Raw genomic sequence first — 17,708 nt, forward strand, 5'->3', positions numbered from 1 at the left:
ACTTCAAACGAGCCAACAATTGCTTTGCACTGAGATCTACGTTCACGATTGGTGTGCGTGAGCCTGAAGAAGCTAAAAGTTAAATAAACGCCACGACTCGACGCGTCTCCCGACACACACACAGGCGCCACCCCCACCACCCCCCACCATCCCCACTACCGCCCCCACCACCCCCACTACCGCTCCCACGAATTCACGCGGGCGAGGAGGAGGGGGGGCCCTGCGACCAACACGACAAGAGGTCTCATCATTGCGGGGTTCCCCTGTTCGTACCCAGGTTCAACTAAACGATTACAACTTTTATCTTCAAATATTAACCAGGTTAGGCCCACTGAGCGATGTGGGCTCCTTTTTTTCTCTCCCAGAAGCGACCTGAAGCCACGAAGTGGCTTCATCGTGTGGATATTTACGGCAGCCAAATCCTCTGAACGCGTGACGTTGATTCTAAATGTGGAGGGGAAAACCCGGAGATAAATCCACGCGACCGCGGGGAGAGTGACACCGCAAACTCGAAATATACAGCAGGCGTCAGGGTCGGGTTCGAACCCACGACCTCCTGCATACCCGGCTAGGTAGTCAACATCTCATAGCCACCGTGGCGCACAGGTACCCCCCTCCACAGCTCGCCGTTAGATCCCACAGGTGTGTCTGGGTGTTCAGGGGGAGTCGCTGTACCGGTGGGGGGTGGGGGAGTTTGTCGTGGTGATCAACACTTCGCAGCGTCACCTCGATAGAACCCCTAAAGAGTCTTGCCTGCGCCATCCCGCAAACATCGTCGTCTGCGACGCGGGCAGTGACTCGCCCGGGGGCTGAAGTGGGAAAAAACGTCTTCTTTCAAATAAACTGCAGCGGCCAATCAGAAACCCTCACGCCTCGTACTCACGCCAGTTCGTTGTCCCTCCTCTCCCCCGACACTCCGATGAGCACGGTCGGCTACGTGCGGTGCGAAAGAAGTCCAACGTACGTGCACACACGCTCGGCGACACGGCGCGCCCGTTAGCACCCTCTCTCTCTCTCTCTGAGCCCCACAGCCAACTCTGATTATTGGTGGCGGCTGCATTTTTTTTTTACCAAGCCCCGCAGTCGCAAGTTGCTTTAATTCGTAATTCCCTCCGTTGTATTGCTCTTCCGGTAGCTCCCTTGATGGTTACGGCTACGGAGTCCGTGGCGATTATAATCAGTGGGTCTCTGAAGTACCCGGCCACCCCTGACGAACAGCAACGACTACCCCCCCCCCCCTCCATTCAGAGACAGGACCTTTGTCGAGGTGGCTAGGAGAGAGTTAAAGACGCCATCACGGACAATGCCGCTCACATTGCCCCCCCTCTCCAAGATCCCGCAACTGCTGCAGTCGACAGCTGACCCACGCCAGAGGCTCTACTCTTTCACTCATGGAGGTTTACACAGTGGGTGTGAATGCCCCCCCCCCGATATTAGGTGGTGCCCCCTGTTTTACTTGGCCTAGAATAGCCACTGAACAGCGCTTTGTCGGCAACTGAGTCGCATTGTTGTCGGGATTAAGTGGCCGAGGCGCTGTGGTCACAGCGAGGCGATGCGATCTGGGCAATGAGCCATCCTCCTCCTTGGCTGCGCCGGAGGTAGTGCCCAGACTTAGGGGAAACTCACAAAGTACACAAAGGACGAGGGTATTCGCACTTGGGAGCCGCGCCGAGTACACGCACCTGCACCCCCCTGAAACACAAGTGCAGGCAGCGGCGAGTTCGGGACTCCAGGTTCAAGAGGCGATAATCCCCCGCGGGATTTCCAGTCTCGGGTGACACGCGCAGGTGAGTTCGTTGATGATCGGAACGCGAAGGCAACGGGTGATGACGATGGTGTTGATGCACCAGTGCTGGGCTCTCCGCAGGCCAGTTCTCCGGGGAAGATCAGTAGACGGCCTTTTATGACTTTGTGTGTCTAACCATCGGCTACTGCAGAAGACCAAGATGATATTTACTATCTGCTCGATACGTTAACACCAACCCCGGCACCTCGAGCACGTGGCTCCTCCTCACATCCTCTTGGTTGACGCTGCCCACCAGGTTCTCTGAGCTGGAGAGAACCTCGTGGGTGGAGGAGGTGCAGGGATTCGGCCACAGCCTCCACCGCTACTTTTGAGACTTGAGGATACAGCTGAGCGTGGGGGCTTTGCCGATGAGGACCTCTAGGAAGAGGGCTCGCTTGGAGGGCTTGCCATGAGGAGACCGGGTTCAAAATAACATGAACCTATTGTTGCCAGCAGAGTTGGTCAGCATTGTGCCATCATCAGCATCTTCACACGTCACCTTCGCATTCCAGTTACTCAGAAAATCTATTGGCACTTGTCACCCGAGACTGGAAGACTCGGGGTGATGTGTGTAGCCTCCTCAACCTGGAGCCACGAGCCGACACTGCCTCTAAAACAAACGACTCCACCCCCCACTACCCCTACTGCCTCCACCCACCCCCACCTCTTAATTTCTCTGCAACGGGGATCAAACCTTGCAGTCTCGCTCTTACCTTCGCCCCTACCCCCTCTGTCCCGTCAGCACACACTGGAGCTATACACAGCGTCGCCTACCACACCAAAGCACACTTGTCATCATTAATACATAAGTGTTGAGCTGGATGCCACTAAACAACTCCAAGCCGCGACAAGTCAGTACCATAAAAGAGTGAAACACAACGCAAAGGAGGAGGTGACGTGGTGCCTATGGGGTGTTGGCCGCTGGAGGGATGTGCGGGGTTTGTGACCGCCACGCGTTCCACCATCGCCCCCTCCCCCCGGGGTCGCCAGGGTACCACGTGACGGGCCGGTGTCTCTGACCGCACGTCCGCAACGCGTCCTAACCTCGTGGCTTCTGATCGACGAACCCTCGTCCCCGGCACCCCCCGTCATTCTCAAGCAAACCTCTCGGCTTAGGGCGCGCTTTTGTTTAATAACCGCACCAATCAGGTAAGCCAATAAATAAATATGCTACTAGCTAATCAAAGAAATACATAAATACCAGTTGAACACACACACACGTCAATAAATTAATGTTCACGAGTAGCAGTAAGGCTCCTTACAGTATTGTCGTGTCGCTAGCAATGAATAATACAGAACAATGTGACTCGTGCAGATGTGAGGAATCGGATTCAGAGTGGCTGGTGCACGTGGGGAGAAGGTGACAGGAAATTCTCCGTGACATTGCGGATTCCTGGCAGGTAGAAAAGTAAGATCTACGAGAACGCGGTTAAACCGGTCACCGTAGGTGGGTCTGAACGCTGGGAGCTGCCAAGAAGCAGCGGTACCGAGGGCGTTAAGGGGATCCTTCCGGAAGAAAATAAAAAATCGAGAGCGGTGAGAGTGAGATACGAGCAGAATTGGAGGATCCGAAGCAGAGCTGCGGGACGAGGCGAAGCGGAACGAGCAGAAGGAGGAGGAGACAAATCTGACTCAGATTCCCCAAATCTGCGCGCGTGTCAGCGGCAGCTGCACGCGTGTCCCCTAGATCACCGCGCGTGGCCTCACCCCCGCGCGCACGGCGTGTGTCCGCATGTGCGCATGCGTGCGTGTGTGTGAGTGAGCACGCGTGCGGGTGCATGCGCTGTGTGTGTGAGCGTGGGTGTGAGCGTGCGTGAGTGTGTGTGAGCACGCGTGCGGGTGCATGCGCTGTGTGTGTGAGCGTGCGTGTGAGCATGCGCACGCGTGCATGCGCTATGTGCGTGCGTGTGCATGGATCGCGATCCCGTGCGTGCACCCGTGTCTTTGCGCCCCAGCGTGCGTGTGCGTGCGCCGAATCGAAACACGCGCCGCCGCCGCCGCAGCCACGTCACACGGAGGCGCTGGGTTCCTCCAGCCTGGCTGGGGGGGGCGTGCCCCCCGTGCCCCCCGTGCCCCCCGCGACGCCCTTGCCCTCGGCCCCGACCTCAGTCCCGGCGCCGCCCCCCCAGGGCGAGGCTCCTGCGTCGTCGCTGTCGTCACCGCCGTCATCGTTGTTGTTGTTGTTGTCCCGGGCCGCGGGCTGGTGGGAGGCGGTGTGCGACAGGGACTGCCTCACCACGGTGTAGCGGTTGACGAGCGTCAGGAAGCGGCCGGGGGGCTCCACCCCCTCCCCCGCGTAGTACGACTCCATGAGGCCCACGGGCACGCAGCGTTTGTGCTGGGGTTGGGGGGGGGCATACGGGGAGATGAGAGCGGGGGGGGGGGGTCGTGGGTCGAGAGGGATGGAGCAGGAAACAGGAGAGGGGGAGACGGATTGAGAGAATGTGCAAGGTAGGGAAAGGGGGACACGAGACGATGGGGGGCGTTGGGATGCACGTGGATATACAGCAGGGAGGCAAAGTGGTGGGAGATGGAAAAGAGCCGGAGACACAGACAGGGAAACAGAATAAGATGGGAAGAGGAGGAGGTGGACGAGGAAAGGATACGGAGTCAATCCCATGTGTATTTGCTTCACAGAAAATCCCGTCTAGCCAGTTACCTAGCGAGATGCGCAAGGTAGATCCGTGGTGCATCAGCACCGAGCGAGAACATTCATGGCATCACTGGAATCCGTGCGAGTGTCCGCGACAGTAAGAAGACGACGAGAAGCGCAGAGGGCGAGAATATGTGATGATTGTTGCTTAAGTTCTGCACATCGCGCCACGTGGCGAGGTGATGTGTGGTGCACATCGCGCCACGTGGCGAGGTGATGTGGTGCACATCGCGCCACGTGGCGAGGTGATGTGTGGTGCACATCGCGCCACGTGGCGAGGTGATGTGTGGTGCACATCGCGCCACGTGGCGAGGTGATGTGGTGCCCATCGCGCCACGTGGCGAGGTGATGTGTGGTGCACATCGCGCCACGTGGCGGGGTGATGTGTGGTGCACATCGCGCCACGTGGCGAGGTGATGTGTGGTGCACATCGCGCCACGTGGCGAGGTGATGTGTGACTCAGCCGCTCGTGCCTCCGTGGTCGATCAATATTTGTTATCACTCTACGCCCCCCCCCTCCCCTAAAGCTCCCAACTCCAACTCCAGCTGATCCAATATGCCACTGCCAGACTCAGCACCTGCACCAGTCCCCAAATGGACCCACGATCAACGTCAAGATCGCACTCGCCGTCTTCAAGATACCCCATGGACTTGTCCCTACCTACTTGCATCTTGCCCTCTCACCTCACTCTAGTTTCTTCCATGCACTCTCCTACTTCTCTCCTCTCATCTCACTCTACTCCCCGCTGCGCCCCAGCAACCAACCCTTCCTGTCGAAGCCCCCAGTCACCCTTCGCTTAGTGGGAGATCGTTCCTTCTCCTTGCTGCCTCAATACTCTGGAAGCCCCTTCCATCCGTGCTGTTAACTCCCTGCTCATATTTAAATTCAAAGCTAAATCCATTCCTTATTTTATCTACAGTTGCAATGCTCTGTAATCGTTGTATTGATCGCATAGCTCTCGCCATAGCAATGTGGAATGCGCACCGCTGAATGTATGGCTAGGCACGTACCTGCAGGTAGGATCCCTCGGGGCAGCTCTGTTCGTACTTGTACACCTTGTAGACGACTAGAAAGACGACGCAGGCCAGGAACGCGAGGCCGAACATCACCAGCAGAGTGAGCTGTGGATGCACACGTGGGTTGCAGAGTGAGTGCGCGTTTGTGCTGCATCGCAGCAAGTTGCCACAGTGGGGAGCGCAGTTGCTGCATCTGTCAGTCATCTCAGTGAGGTGACCCATGGCACCTGATCTGTCCCGTGACCTCCTGCCAGCGAGCCTTCGACACTTCACGTGGCCTCAAACTGGTGAACGGCAGCGGTTGTTGTTGCGTGCTGTATTGAACGTCGTGCGTTATGTTTGTAAAGCTCGTGTGTGTGTGTGAGAGTTCGTATGTTTGTGAGCGAATTCATTTGCATTTTATTTATGAGCTGATGGGTGTAAGTTCAAGAATGTGTGTGTATGTATGAGTTTGTGTGTGTGTCAGTTCAGTGAATGCGTGAGTTCATGAACGTGTGTGTAGGAGTTCGTGTGTATGTTGCAGAGTGTATGTATAAGTTAATGTGTGTGTGTGGAAATATGTATGAGTTCATGTGTGTATGATCGTGGGTGTGTGTGCGAGTCACGGTTGTGTGAGTAGGCGTGCAGGTGTGTTGATAAAGGTGGTACATCGGCCAGTCATCTCAGTCGACCCATGTCACCTGGGTCTGTCTCGTGACCTCCTGCCAGCGGGCGTTCGACACATCACTCGGCCTTAACGTGCACATAGCCTGGCACAAGCGCCGTGGTGACGTCACAGCCACTTAGTGGCGAATGGCGGTTGTTGTTGCTGCTGGTGTGTGGAGTGGGGATGGGGAGGCGTTGCGATGGTGGAAGGGCACCTCCATAACGAACAACTGTCGGGAGGAGCCATTCCAGTCGTGTTCAAAATCAGACATTGTTTGGACTTTGTGCTAAGTTCTTGGCTTTTATTCAAACATCACCATTTTGCAATCAGGCCTGCCAGAAGCTCGGAATCAAGCCCAAACATGCTTCCGAGCTTATTCGGAGCATTTTAATAATTAAATACACATTTCCATTGTACTAATGAGAAATTCAGTGGATGCATGAGACTACATTACAATTTCCAACATTTAATAACATAAGAGGATTAGAGAATAGCAGACGCAGAGTGAGCACCTAATTCACTCTCGTGCCCGTGGATGGCAGCGGCTGAAAATAATCGCAATAATCTCACAATGTACACAGGCACTAAACTATTAAACAATGTTTTATTTTACCAGGTAAGGCTCACTGAGCTATATAGCTCTTTCTTAGAAGTGACCTGGCCACAAATGATAGCTCAAGAAAGTGGCTTTTGTGGAATTTTATAGCAGCCAAATAATCTAAGCGCATGATTCTAAATGTGAAGGGAGAACATGCAAACACCAAATATACAGCAGGCATCAGAGTCGGGATGGAACCCACGACCTCCTGCATACCAGGCGAGGGAGATAACATCTCGCCACCGCGGCATACTTGAGTGAGTCTCAAGATTCGTTTTCAGGAGCATACTTGTATTGGAATGAAATTAAAACAAAAAGGGAGCCGTGCTAGCAATGATGTACAAGCATAAAAACGCAGCTCTTTCAGAAGCAACGTAGTCAGAAACATTAGCTTACAAGACGGTATTGTGCAACATTCCCCCCTCCCCCAGCGATTCTATGAATGATGATCACGAAATTATGTCAATACTTGATGAAGTCATCTATTACTCTAAACCTCATTGTCAGTCTCTTTAAAATCGCGACATTTGTCCCGATTGCACAGTGGCCAAACCACAAGCATAAATGTAAAAGAAGCACATAATATAATTATTTAGTGCACAAACGTAAATAATATATTCGTATAAGCGCAACGTGACCCGATAATGCTCTATTTGAATCTACGAACGCATGCGGAAGCGTCACACGCCGAATGAGGAAGACATCCGGCTGTAGTGTGGCGATAATTACCACGGCGGGTGAGCTGTGTCAGTTGTCTACTCGCTCGCGTGCCAGTGTATTACAATGCTTACCCAGTTGCTTGCTAATGGATGTTCTTCTTGTCTGTATTATCTGTGCAGCTCAGCCACCCCCCCACCACCACCCTCCATTGTGAACCAACCCAGCGCACATCAACCCCACAACAATGCCCATGTAATTGCCTGCCCAATGGAGCCACTTACTCATCCGCCATTACCGCGCGCGTCACGTGCAAAAATGTGGTTTTCGCTCATTCCCGAAAACCACCATGAACGCGAACAATCGCTGGCGTTCTCCCTTTGTCGATGTGACCGTGTCCCAATTGTAACCATCGTGCACGAGTGATGCGCTGAGAAGCCACGTGGTGACGCCTCAGGCCTAGTTGCCCCTGACAACCATGTAGGGCCGCAGCCACCATTTTGTCACCTGGTTGTCGACACGGGTGGTTAAACCCTCGTGTACGCGACGCCGGCCCACTTTCATTTCCGTCTGAGATTTGTTTTTGGTCAAAAACGCGCAAATGTCACTGCCAGTCAGCAAAAAGTCGGCAACATCACCCAGGCACAGGCTCTTGGCGATGCGTTTCGGCCATTTTGTCAAGATGTTATCTGAACCCACGTTCTAGTCACCAAATACATACGACGTTGTGGCAAAATTGTTTGACATTGAACGTCATGCAACTATAGGAATTGTTTTGCCTGTTTACTAGGGTGTGTGTATTAGTAACAGCCCTGCTTTCTAATACAGTCTCTGTGGCAATTATTGCTTATTTAGAGTGTACGAGTTCTAAACTGTTTTTTTATGTTGTATGTACACTGAATGAGCCGCACCGTGAATGTGGACGGCGCATGCCAATAACATCTGGGAGAATTAACAGCGCTGACTCTGCTGACGAGACTGCGAAGGTCGAAACAGGCACAACGTTTGCCTGATTAAACAAATAAACTTATTGGCGGTACACCGGTGCACGATATAAAAAAATCCGCAATAATTATTGATTTTTCCCTGCGATTTGCAACCTCAGTCAGAAAATCTTGCAGGGTGCATCAAAATCAGTGCTCGTGATGTCGAAGCAGTCGAAAGACGAATGTCGGTTCAAATGATGATTTTAAACAGTTTGATGGGGACCGGTGTGTTATGTGGCACCGGTGTACACCGCCAATACGTCCAAATGCTGCTGTATGGAGGGTGCTTTTGCGTTTAATCGTCGAAAAGGTGCCAGCATCTCCTGCAGCTGGACATAGTCGGTTCATAAATTCTGTTCACGGGATAGACGGGGGGGGGGGGGGGCAGTCTGTTCCAGACCCACGGCGACTCAATGTCTTACCTTGAACTTCTCGGAGGCGCTGTCGTTGAAGTTCACCGTGAACTCCGTGACGTTTGGAATCCCGAGTTTGCCTCTCCTCTTTGGCTGCGGTTGGAAGTTTGTCCTGGTCTTAATGATAATCTTGGGAAGAGGAGGCAACGGGAGGAGCGGAGGGTTGGTGCAGAGAGAGAGAAAGCGAGGATGGGACACCACGCGGCAAACAGGCATCGATTTTGCAAGGAGAGTGAGGAGGCAGCTTGCGGTGTCGGTTTCGCCAGTGAAACCGATCCTCTTCGCTGTTGTGACAGCTGCTTTGCCAGCCCCATTCAAAACGTAATTAATTGAACACTTGTTCACGCCTAACGATGTAACGATCTGACAGCTCACGCATGCGTCTGGAACGCAGCCTCTGCCATCACGTACATACATATAGACGGACAAAGAACAGAGACCCCCAGTATAGCCTGCAGACAGATTGCGGAGGCAAGAGCTGCTAGCGAACGCCTATGAAAACCTGCACAGGGCACTAAGGGGTGCATTGGTGAGTACCACCCCAGTTCTGAATACCGTACCAGGTACTCATGCAGGGCTTAATCGAACTAGAGGCCCAGGACACGTTCTGATATCACTCGCCACTGATGTTAGCCGTCGCTGGGATTCGAACTCAGGTGGCATGGTTCGTCGTGATGCTGTGGTTATTGTATATGGATTTAACGACGCACAGAATAGTGCATTGCATTTGCAAATACTTTCAGGCTTATGCAGAGCACCAGCTCCAAAGAACTGCATGTGTGACCATTTTCTCGTTGCAAGGCTGGTCTGCATGAGGCTGAGAGGCTTGTACATACATGCACCTGGAGCTCTGTGTGCTGTCAAATCTATTCTGTTTCCAGCCGGCACTGATAGTTGTATAGTGGTTGGGATTCCTGGTCGTTGCAGATTCGAAAAGCAATACGGCCATAACATTGGCTCTTCGTGGGTCGGTATGTGATCTGGAACGAGGCTGTGTGAATTATGCACGCAGCGTGGTGACGATGTCATCCGGCAGACAAGGAGCGACCGCGTGGTCACAATCACGCCTTCTGCTCTCGAGAAATCCCACGCGTGGCGTGGAATATTATTATTATTATGATCACGACCTGTACGAGTCTTTTATTGGAGCCTACGCTCACGTTCCTGTCTGCTGGGTTTCTCGCCTGTCCTGTCCAGCCGATGTCTGCACACCAAACACTCTGCAGTCAATTCCACCGTCACTCGCGCTGTTTGTCACTGGCCACTTCGCCTTTCTTTGGGGGGCAACTGTGCTCAGCAACCGTGATCACAAAAACGCTCGACAGTATATGTTCTGCATTGCACCACCCCTAGGTGCAAAAGAGGTGGGGGGGAGGGAATGGGGCTTAAAGACGCCTCGACAATCGGAAGGGGCATCGGAGGGCTGGGGGGGATGGGCGAGGAGAACAGAGCGAAGCTGGAAATTATCATCTCAAAAGGTCACCCCCGTGCCTCGCGACTACGCCGTGGCAGAGGCAGCTTGTCGCCAGGTCCCTCCGAACCGGAGGCCGAGCCTCCTCGGCCCGCGAATCGATTCTCCTTGAATCCACAGCAGCACCAATTGGAATGCACCGCCACCGCGCGCGCCTCTCTCTCTCCTCTCATCTGTACCCCGCGCACGTGGGCGCCAAGTGCATTGGCGCTAAATGAGATGGATCGGCCAATAACCCGGCTGAACCCTCGACGGACGAGCCCGTGCCGCATTAATAACTCCCGGTGACAGTCATTTACATTGGTTATTAATGGATTAATATTTCATGAGCGGGTAGGACTACGGATAATGTTACATTTATCCGCACCAGGCAAATTGTGCCCCGGGGGCAGACGGGCGCGGCCGTGGCCGTGGGGCGCACGCGGCGCTCTCTGGCGCTGGTTTGTTGCGCTAACGCCGTTCTAACGCTCACTCGTTCAAGCGCCCTCGCGCCGCCCGCCTCCGTCTGGCAGCGGCATCTCCTCTCTTACGGTCGCGACAGGATCTTTGTTGGGCCGTGACCTTTTCAATGCATTTGTGGTAAATTATCGAGCGTGTATTATTTATGGCGATGGCAGTGGGTAGGGGGGGGGATTAGTGCCCCAGTGATGTGAGAGCAACTTTCATGTTGAGAGAGAGCGCTGCAGCCGCGCGTGTGGATGATGATATACTGCAATAATATAATCATGATCATCAGCCATGATCAATCCACTGCTGGATGAACATCTCTCCACCGGGGTTCCACTGACGCGCTCAAATAATATAAACACGAAGTTGAAATCGTAACATAAATGAACGTTTGGTACGTGCGATCCCATCGCGACGTGCGCATGCGCTGATCGCCACGTGTCATGACCCATACCCCCGAACCCACCAGCTAAGCCCCAGCCCGACACCACCACCCCCCACAAAACAGACACATTCGCAAACATCCAGGCGAAACGAATTCGCTAATTGCCAGTGGCGAACTGATTGGCGCCGTCCCGCTATAATCTCCGAGTGTAATTTGGTGCGCAGCCCCCGGGGCCGGTGTCGAACTCGTGCGTGCGGGAGCCAGTAACAACTCTGCAGCCACCAGCGCCAAGCACTCGGCACATTCGTCAATAGCACTGCCATCTAAGGAACCCCTCCCCCCAACCACCCACCCATCCCGGGCATAACGGTTGGACAGGGAGCAAGCCATATGCTCTGCCTCTTCAATTAATATCCTTCAAGGGTCCCCCCCCTGGCCACTCCACATGGGTCCCCCATGGCTCGCAGCCTCTCAATATCGCCCCCGGGTGCCTCTTTGCTATTTGTTTGCTCATGTTTAGACCAAATGTGATCACAGTGTAATTAGTAAGCGAAGTGAAACTGTCACGTATATATGTGCAGCATTACGGAATGTAATGTTATTTTTGTTACGTTATTTTATCACAGAAATCCTCATAGAATCTCAAGGCACATGTTTCAGGTTGGTCCCGCTTTGGGGTATTTGGAAAATTGAGTTTTCCTGGAGAAATCCGATGAGCTATGAAGCTCTTTTTTCACATGTCCAGTAGGGGAAACCGGAGGAAGCAGAGAAAACCATTCCACATCACGAGGGTAGCAACACGAAAGGTTCACACAAACGGGCTGACGATCCCACTTCGCTGTGCTGCCATGTCCTAGCCACTTGGAACCCGCGTGGGTTTCAGAATTTCACAAATCTCTGCATGATCCACCACACACCCCTTGCCTCCAGAGCAGTGGCTCACAGACGACACCTCGCTCGCTTACGATATCGTATTGGCCCCTGGCAAGTCTGTATCTGCGACGGTGAAATCGCCGCTCTGCGAACTCGCCAGTGGAATAATGGCGCAAATCTGAAATGGAACCGCATTTCAAACCTGGCAGGAACTTCCCCCCTTCGTTCTCACGAGTTGGGACACTTTCTTAATGGAAAAGCATCCAACCGTTCAGAGACGGGTGGGGCCTTCGCCCGGAAACACTCCTAGCAAGCAGAGTACATCCCACAGGAATTACATGCACATCGCCCGCTTCACCCAGCGGCAAGTCGTTAATTATAACCAGGAGGAGAACCCAGTAAGACTTAAGCTTCGATTTTTTGTTTCATTGGAGACATGGGATCTGCGAAAAATGTTCCCACAGGGCGCAAAGGCTGATGAATCAAAATTGTATTTTATTGCAGTTATGTGTGTGGAACGGACCGCCCCCACCCCTTGACTGTACCGATGCCCGGGTTGCGTGCGTGCGAGCGCTTGGGTAGAGATGCGGGAGGCGGATGGATGGCGTCGCGTGCACAGAGGCAGGGGGGCACAGATCTACGTGGTCTTCTTCTCTGGGCAGCACGTGACCAGACGCTGCTGAATATTTAATTGAGCACTGCAGCCGAGGAGGGAGCGCTGTGCACTTCATCCAGGAGATGCCCGGGACGAATTTAGGAATTGCTGTGAGCGAGACTCTCGCGTACACGAGCCACGAGTTGTCGCCTAAATAATGGATGTTGCGAATGGGTGGTGTTGGCGGCAGTGACAGTGGTGGTGGTGGTGATGGTGTTGGGGGTGGATTTGGTGGGGATGGTTGTGGTTGTAGTGGAGGTGGTGGTCGGGATGGAGTTGGTTGTGGGGGTGGTGGTGGTTTTGATGGTGGTGGTTGTGGTGATGGTTGTGGTGAAGGGGGGTTAGCAAACTGCAATACGAACCCGGCAACCCGAGTTCGATTCCCGCTGACGGCCAACACCAGTGACGATTATCTGGACCGGTCCCCTGGCCTCACCTACGTCGACTCAGCCTCAAACATGAGTACCTGGTGCGATGTGTAAACATCGCCAATGGGGGAGACAAAGGCGGTCAGGCTCGTCCACTCGTGTGCCTTACTGGCCTTCATAGGTGCAACTCGCGAACAGCACTTTCCCCAACAGTCTGTGATAGGCTATATGGGGGATCGTTGTCTTTGGTGGTTGTGGTGGTAATGGTGATGGAGATGTTGATGGAGATGGTGGTGGTTGTGATGGAGATGGTGGTGGTTGTGATGGTGGTGATGATAGTGGTGGTTGTGTTGGTGGCTCTGGTGATAGTGGTGGCTGTGGTGGTGGCGAGCTGCCCTCTCACCTTGTCCGGCACCGGGTAATGCAGCTGCGTCACGTCCAGCGGGGACATGAGGGCCGGCGAGCCCTCCCCTTCCCACGACGGGGGTCCCTCCGGGGTCCCGGGAGGCACCCCGCCATCTCCACAGGGCTTCCCGCCCAGCCCAGCTCCCACCTTCACCATGCTGCACTGTGGTGGTAGTGCTTGCGGGGCCTACAGTCTACAACAACAACAGCAGCAACAACAACACGGGTCATGCGCGAGGGATGGGTTTTAAATATTTTAGGGGAAAATAGAGGCATTAGAAGCCATTTCCAATAGCTATAGGGGCCGATGTCAAGTAGCCATTGGGATCAATATGGAAGCCAGAGGATCCGATGCCGAATAGCCATTGGGGTCTATATGGAAGAGCCAATAAGGCCGATGTCAAGTAGCCATTGGGGTCTAGATGGAAGAGCCAATGGGGCCGATGTTAATTACCATTGGGGTCAATATGGAATAGCCATAGGATCCGATGCCGAATAGCCATTGGGGTCAGTATGGAATAGCCAATGGGGCCGATACCGAGCAGCCAATGGGACCCACGCAGTCCCGCAGTGTGTAGCTTGCCCCCCCCCCCCCGCTCTGTCTGGAAGTTGCGGGGAGGGGCTGGCGCCCACCCCCACCCTCCCGAGCCCCTCCCCGCTCCGCGCTCCCGTGCCGCTGACAACAATTTCCACCACAGCTCTGACAACAGCAACAACAGCAACAACAACACGTTGGTGATCACCCTGTTGCTTACTCATGATGGTTACCCCTGATGGTGACCCCTGATGGTTACACGTGGTTACCCCTGATGGTTACACGTGATGGTTACCCCTGATGGTTACACGTGATGGTTACCCCTGATGGTGACCCCTGATGGTTACCCCTGACGGTTACCCTGATGGTTACACGTGATGGTTACCCCTGATGGTTACCCCTGATGGGTACACGTGATGGTTACCCCTGATGGTAACCTCTGATGGTTACCCCTGATGGTTACCCCTGAATGGTTTCACGTGATGGTGACCCCTGATAGTTACCACTGATGGTTACCCCTGATGGTTACCCCTGATATGTCCACGAGGAGCGCGTGTTGGGGCCGCGGGCGTGGAGGTGCGAGGTGGGTGGTGATGTCATCGTGGAGGTGAGTGGTGATGTCATCGTGGAGGTGAGTGGTGATGTCATCGTGGAGGTGCGAGGTGAGTGGTGATGTCATCGTGGAGGTGCGAGGTGAGTGATGTCATCGTGGAGGTGCGAGGTGGGTGGTGGTGATGTCATCGTGGAGGTGCGAGGTGAGTGGTGATATCATCGTGGAGGTGCGAGGTGGGTGGTGATGTCATCGTGGAGGTGCGAGGTGAGTGGTGATGTCATCGTGGAGGTGCGAGGTGGGTGGTGATGTCATCGTGAAGGTGCGAGGTGGGTGATGTCATCGTGGAGGTGCGAGGTGAGTGGTGATGTCATCGTGGAGGTGCGAGGTGGGTGGTGATGTCATCGTGGAGGTGCGAGGTGGGTGATGTCATCGTGGAGGTGCGAGGTGAGTGGTGATGTCATCGTGGAGGTGCGAGGTGGGTGGTGATGTCATCGTGGAGGTGCGAGGTGGGTGATGTCATCGTGGAGGTGCGAGGTGAGAGGTGATATCACCGTGGAGGTGCGAGGTGACTGGTGATATCATCGCTTGGAGCGGCAGCCACGGCGGTTACGGAACAATGCCGTGCACTCGTCATGATGGTCCGTCGTTGATGGATGATGATGATCGATGATTATGACCGATTATCGGTGACGATTATTTTTTGATGATCATGACGACGCCGATGAGGCTTGTTGTTGTGATTGACGATCAATGAGGATTGATTATAACGATTATGATTTATAATGGCGGTGGTGATGATGATGGTGGTTGTCATTGATTGAAGGTAGTTATGATTATTGATGATGATGATTCCCATTGTCGATGGAACACAATGGTAATGGTCGGTGTTCGTGATGGCCATCGATGATGATGGCCCGTGCCGGTGATGCCATGTTCTCGATCGAGTTTTCGACACCGCGAGCTCCACATTATCCTCATCATCATCACCATCATCATCATTTGTCGCGAGCGCACGCGCGCAGGGCGTCCGTAAAGACGGCAGCGCCTCCTCCCGCCCGCCTTTGTTTCGCCTTCACAGCTCGCAGCTGCGCGACGCAGCCTCGCTCCGGAAATTCGTTCACGAGTCGCACGCCCGGCGACCCGCCAAGGGGGTGAAACATGCGTTGACCCTGAACCGATAGCCGGGAAAACGAGACGGGCAAGCGCTACGCGTGCGTCAACCATTTTGATGCACGAGTTACGTTGATGACAATGGCCATAGGGCAGCATACACGAGGAACCCACGCTGTGGACTGCAGACGATGCGCAGGCTGCTGCTGCCTGCATATAGAGACGCACGAGAGATGCATCCGTACAGAATGTGGCTGCGGTTGTGGCATGCGGTATCTAATTAGGCGGGCTGTGTGTGCCTCCGTCGTCCATCACCCACACAATAGAGGCGCGTCACATGCGCGTGGGTCCATGTTGTCGTGCGGGCGATGCACATCTATTGTGTCCGTGATGTGCATGTGCCGCGTCTGTGGCGTGTTACGCGCGTCGTGCATATGTGGTTGGTTATGTAGGCGCATACACACAGCGTAAATGCACGCCAGCACACACACACACGCGCGCGCACGCACCACGATGACAGGACGCTCGCTCTGTCACCGAGCGTCTTTAGCCGCAGAAGGAGAGACAATAAAAACAAAAACAATAAAAACCTCTCGCGAAACCCCAAACCGCGCGTCACGTTGCGCATCCAACTGCCTGCAGCCTCGCCCGCGGATGAGCGAGGGGACAGGGACCGGGATACGCGGAGCGCTCCGGGATGAACGACGGCGGCCGCTCGCTGCATCACGGGCCCGCCAGGGCTAACGCCCGGGGCACCGTCCGACCTTTCTTCCCCCCCTCCCCGCTCCTTGCCTCCCGACCTTCCACCCGCCCGCCCGCCCGACATCTACCCCGTACCTGAATGAAGCGGGACCGAGGTCTCTGGTTGCAGCTGCAGCAAGCGCGGCTCGGAGCCGCCGCTGGCTCAGTTCGGCAAAAATGGCGAAGCGAGCTGCGCGGCGCGGCGAAGGGGGCTGGGGGAGCGCGGCACACGCAGGTGGAGAGCGGGACGTGCGCGTGCGCGCGTGCGCGTGTGTACACGTGTGCGCGTGCGCGTGTGTGTTCGTGAGCGCGCCTCGCTCCGTATTCAGCGCACGATCGCTCCGCGCTCCGCGTCGCGGGAGTTCGCCGCCGCGCAGCGCACTCGACACAAACACAGCCAGCGCGCCCTCCTCTTCAGTCCCCGTTTGGCGAACGCGCACGGATTTCTCTCGTGTTACTCCCATTGTGATTTTGATTTTGTACATTTTATCATTATATTTTTGGGAGGGATGGCGGTAGAGGGTGGGGGGTGACGACCATTGTATTCCGCCCGCTCGCGTTCTCAAGCCGCTTAATAGGCGATGGAATCGCCTCGCGCCAATTAGCGGGTCGGGGGTTCGTGCCGCTGTGCGCGAGGCTTAATTGGATGCGCGTCACGTAGGCGCTCCGCGGCTGCACGGGGCGCCGGTTTTGGCACGGGGAGCGCTGCGCGTCTGTGCACGTTTCGCTTTAGCGTGCGCGTCACCATTCCGGCAAGCCGGGACGTTCAGATGCCGATCGGCAACATGATTAACCCGCGGCGCCGTAGGGGGGGGGGGGGGTCGCGTGGCGTGAATCCGCGGGCGGAGTGGAGTGCCGTAGGTGGCGTGGCAGGTGCGGACCCCGTTCCTGCAATGCGGTAGGGGGGGTCCGCGCATACGCCTCGTGGCGAGGGGGTGCGAGGGGATCGGTGGGGACCAGAGGTTCCCTTCTCTCTTGGCACTGGGGACCCCTTTTGGCAGGGGCACCCAACGTCGCGCAGGCGGAAAGGGGTTCGCGGCCACCGGCTGGAGCGACCCCTCGTGGTCCAACGCAGCGAAACCCGACCCGACTGCCGCTTTCAATTTGCTGATCCGTAACCAATACAACGCGGTCATTCCACGTTATTATGGCGGGGGCTTTCAGAAACTGTTGGTATTTTTCATTAAAATGTGTGCTCATTGTGTCGCCTACGGAGGAGAGATGACTCAGTGGATGATGACTAGGAATGAGAATTGAACGCGCACCCTGATGAGTGTAAGGCGACTTCTCTGTGAACTCTCTGAGTGTTGGAGAGTACGTTGTGTATCTCTTAGAAGAGTGATATTTACTATACAGTATACAGTGGCGTGCATACACGCGTGTGAAATTACTCCAACCATTTAAAAAAA

General features: G+C 54.8%; 1 protein-coding gene across 1 annotated transcript; it reads right to left on the reverse strand.

The window, feature by feature from the left end:
- Positions 1-455: 455 nt before the first annotated feature.
- Positions 456-16,616, reverse strand: LOC133343536 (neuronal vesicle trafficking-associated protein 1-like). The gene is made up of 5 exons (XM_061553211.1): positions 16,396-16,616; positions 13,359-13,554; positions 8,766-8,885; positions 5,451-5,561; positions 456-4,124 (listed from the first exon to the last, which is right to left on the reverse strand). The coding sequence occupies exons 2-5, from the start codon at positions 13,515-13,517 to the stop codon at positions 3,795-3,797; spliced, it is 720 nt and encodes a 239-aa protein (XP_061409195.1). The 5' UTR covers positions 13,518-13,554; positions 16,396-16,616; the 3' UTR covers positions 456-3,794.
- Positions 16,617-17,708: the final 1,092 nt, after the last annotated feature.

Source organism: Lethenteron reissneri, chromosome 17 (assembly GCF_015708825.2).
Source record: "Lethenteron reissneri isolate LAM-NWPU_2019-01 chromosome 17, ASM1570882v1, whole genome shotgun sequence".
Classification (NCBI taxonomy): Eukaryota; Metazoa; Chordata; class Hyperoartia; order Petromyzontiformes; family Petromyzontidae; genus Lethenteron; species Lethenteron reissneri.

Coding starts and splice junctions, on each gene's coding strand:
- LOC133343536 (XM_061553211.1), bottom strand. CDS start 13,517: ATGGTGAAGGTGGGAGCTGGGCTGGGCGGGAAGCCCTGTGGAGATGGC. Junction 8,886..13,358: donor ATTACCCGGTGCCGGACAAG/GTGAGAGGGCAG, acceptor CCTCTTCCCAAG/ATTATCATTAAGACCAGGAC. Junction 5,562..8,765: donor GCGCCTCCGAGAAGTTCAAG/GTAAGACATTGA, acceptor GTGCATCCACAG/CTCACTCTGCTGGTGATGTT.